We start from the raw sequence: 2,737 nt of genomic DNA, 5'->3' as shown, positions 1-2,737 counted from the left end.
CCCCCCCAGGAAAAATACCAAAACTATTTTTAGTTTAGTTTTAGTAGAGTTTTTTACGGCGCCCGCAACTGCATAAGACCAAAACTATACAAGAGAAGATGTCACAAAAAAAAAGCAAGAAAGATCAATGCCTACAGAACACATTAGATTTCTATTGCAAGGAATTAAAGAGTGTTTGACTCTAAAAAATCTGGTGCTGGGACGGACCAGGTTTATGAACCAACTTTGTGGTATTTCAATGCACTTGCGGTTGCTGGTTCGAAATCACCCATCTTGTCTTAGCGGGTTTCAAGACAAAGAACGAACCTGGTTTACGCAATTAAATTGTCAGTAATATTGAACTGTGCGTGGGCAACCTAGAAACTGTCAATTATATAGGGCAACCAGGATAGCCCAATATAATTGATCGTGTATGGGCCGCTTTCATCCGTGTGGTTCTCGGGGGCCTGTCCAAGAGACAGGGGAGCAAAGAATAGGACCACTGAATCCGTACCGCGCATGTCGTAGAAGGCGACTAAGGTCGGTTGGGCTTCCCCGACCCTGGTTAGCAGCCCTTTCCCATAAAACAAAAAGCAGCTACAAAAACACCAATAGCAAAAACAACACGACCGCCAGTTCTGGAAGATGGAGGACTTTCATCACCGAGGAGAGGAGAGAATATGGAGTGTAGAATGACGCAGGGTGGTGAAAGCCGGAAGGAAGCCACTAAGCCGAGAAACCTGTCGACCAGAAAAACCACCAGACTTGGCACCTGGAATGTTCGTACAATGTACGAGGCAGGGAAGGCACTGCATGTTGCAAGAGAGATGGAGGGCTACCAACTGGACATATTGGGTCTCTGTGAGACGAGATGGACGACTGCAGGGGAGTGCCAACTTGCTTCTGTGGAAACAGTTCTCTACTCTGGACATCTGGAGGAAAACTCGCGGCATACAGAAGGAGTAGGTATTCTGTTATCAACACACGCCAAGCGGGTTTTGATAGGATGGAAAGCAGAGGGCCCGCGACAAATATCAGCTGAATTCCGTTCACAGAAGAAAGACATCAACCTTCATGTTATCCAGGGATATGCCACCACCAATGATAAGGACCAGGATGTGAAAGAGACTTTCTACAAAATGCTAAAAAATACTATTGATCAGGTTAGAAGGAAGGACATCTTGATTTTAATGGGAGACTTCAACGCTAAGGTAGGCAGTGACAATGTAGGCTTTGAAGAAATCATTGGGAAACACGGACTTGTAGTCAGAAACGAGAATGGAGAACTATTTGCAGAAATATGTGCAACGAATGGGCTCGTGATAGGAGGGACTGTTTTCCCACATAAACAGATACACAAATCAACATGGGCGTCGCCAGACCAACAAACTGAAAACCAGATTGATCACATGTGTCAACAAGAAATTCAGGGGATCAATGAGGGATGTTAGAGTTTACAGGGGTGCAGACGTAGCTTCGGACCATCATTTGCTCATTTCAACCATCCGACTAAAACTAAAGCGAAGACAGGGAATTGTCAATAATCATAGGTACAGGTCTAGGCGTTCTCAGTCCGGTACAACGTGGAATTTCTGAGAGAGCCATCATCAAGAGAGGAGTTTAATGTAGCAGTTAAGAACAGGTTCCAAGTGTTGGAAACACTAGGCGAGGATAGCAGCGTGGAAGAAACATGGGAGGCAATAAAAAAAGGCTGGACCACTGTGTGTCAAGAGGTACAGGGGAAACGGAAACGTGAGCACAAGCCTTGGATATCGGTCACCACTCTGAGGAAGATAGAAGAAAGGAAAAAGAAAAAGGATCAGGTAAACAGGAGCAAGACAAGAGCAGGCAAAGCAAAGGCCCAAGAAGAATACACCAAAGCAATGAAGGAGGTAAAAGTCAGCGTAAGGAAAGACAAAAGAAACTATGTAGATGACCTAGCGCGCGGGGCAGAGGAAGCAGCAGGGGCAGGAAACATGAGAGGACTGTATGAAACCACTAAGAAACTTGCAGGCAGATACAAGAACGCAGGTGTGCCGGTGAAGGATAAAGACGGAAAGCTTCTCACAAATCCAGACGAACAGAAAGAACGCTGGAAGGAGCATTTCAAAGAGCTGCTGAGCAGACCAAGGCCAGAAAACAGTTTGACATTCCACCAGCAGAGATTGATCTGGGGGTAAGTGAAGAAAAGCCTAGTTTAGAGGAGATCAAGGAGGCGATAAGACACCAGAAAGCAGGCAAGGCAGCCGGCCCAGTTGGAATTCCCCCAGAAGTTCTCAAGGCAGATATCGACACTGCGGCAGGGATTCTTCATGGAATTATTGGCAAGATATGGGACAGCGAAGAATTTCCACAGGATTGGAGAGAGGGACTGCTCGTGAAACTACCCAAGAAAGGAGACCTGCATAAGTGTAAAAACTACAGAGGAATCATGCTCCTTTCCATTCCGGGGAAGATTTTAAGCCGTACCATACTGGAAAGACTGAAGGAAGCCGTGGATGCAAAACTAAGAGAGGAGCAGGCAGGATTTCGTAAAAAGAGATCATGTACAGATCAGATTGCAACTTTGAGGATAATAGTGGAGCAGTCCACCGAGTGGAACTCTTTCCTGTACGTTAACTTTGTCGACTACGAGAAAGCTTTTGACAGCCTAGATAGGGACTCAATATGGAAGCTCATGCGCCAATACGGAATACCTGACAAGTTCGTGAGATTGATCAAGGAGATGTATGAGGGAATGAGTTGCAGTGTTTTACTT

General features: G+C 45.7%; 1 protein-coding gene across 1 annotated transcript; it reads left to right on the top strand.

The window, feature by feature from the left end:
• Window positions 1-671: 671 nt before the first annotated feature.
• On the top strand, window positions 672-2,159 carry LOC101846162. Its single transcript, XM_005106955.2, has 2 exons — window positions 672-1,425; window positions 1,552-2,159. The coding sequence occupies exons 1-2, from the start codon at window positions 672-674 to the stop codon at window positions 2,157-2,159; spliced, it is 1,362 nt and encodes a 453-aa protein (XP_005107012.2).
• The last annotated feature ends 578 nt before the right edge of the window (window positions 2,160-2,737 follow it).

Source organism: Aplysia californica, unplaced genomic scaffold (genome assembly GCF_000002075.1).
Source record: "Aplysia californica isolate F4 #8 unplaced genomic scaffold, AplCal3.0 scaffold00565, whole genome shotgun sequence".
NCBI lineage: Eukaryota > Metazoa > Mollusca > Gastropoda > Aplysiida > Aplysiidae > Aplysia > Aplysia californica.
The sequence above is the reverse complement of the archived record's forward strand: the minus strand, read 5'-3'. Positions and strand labels throughout refer to the sequence as shown.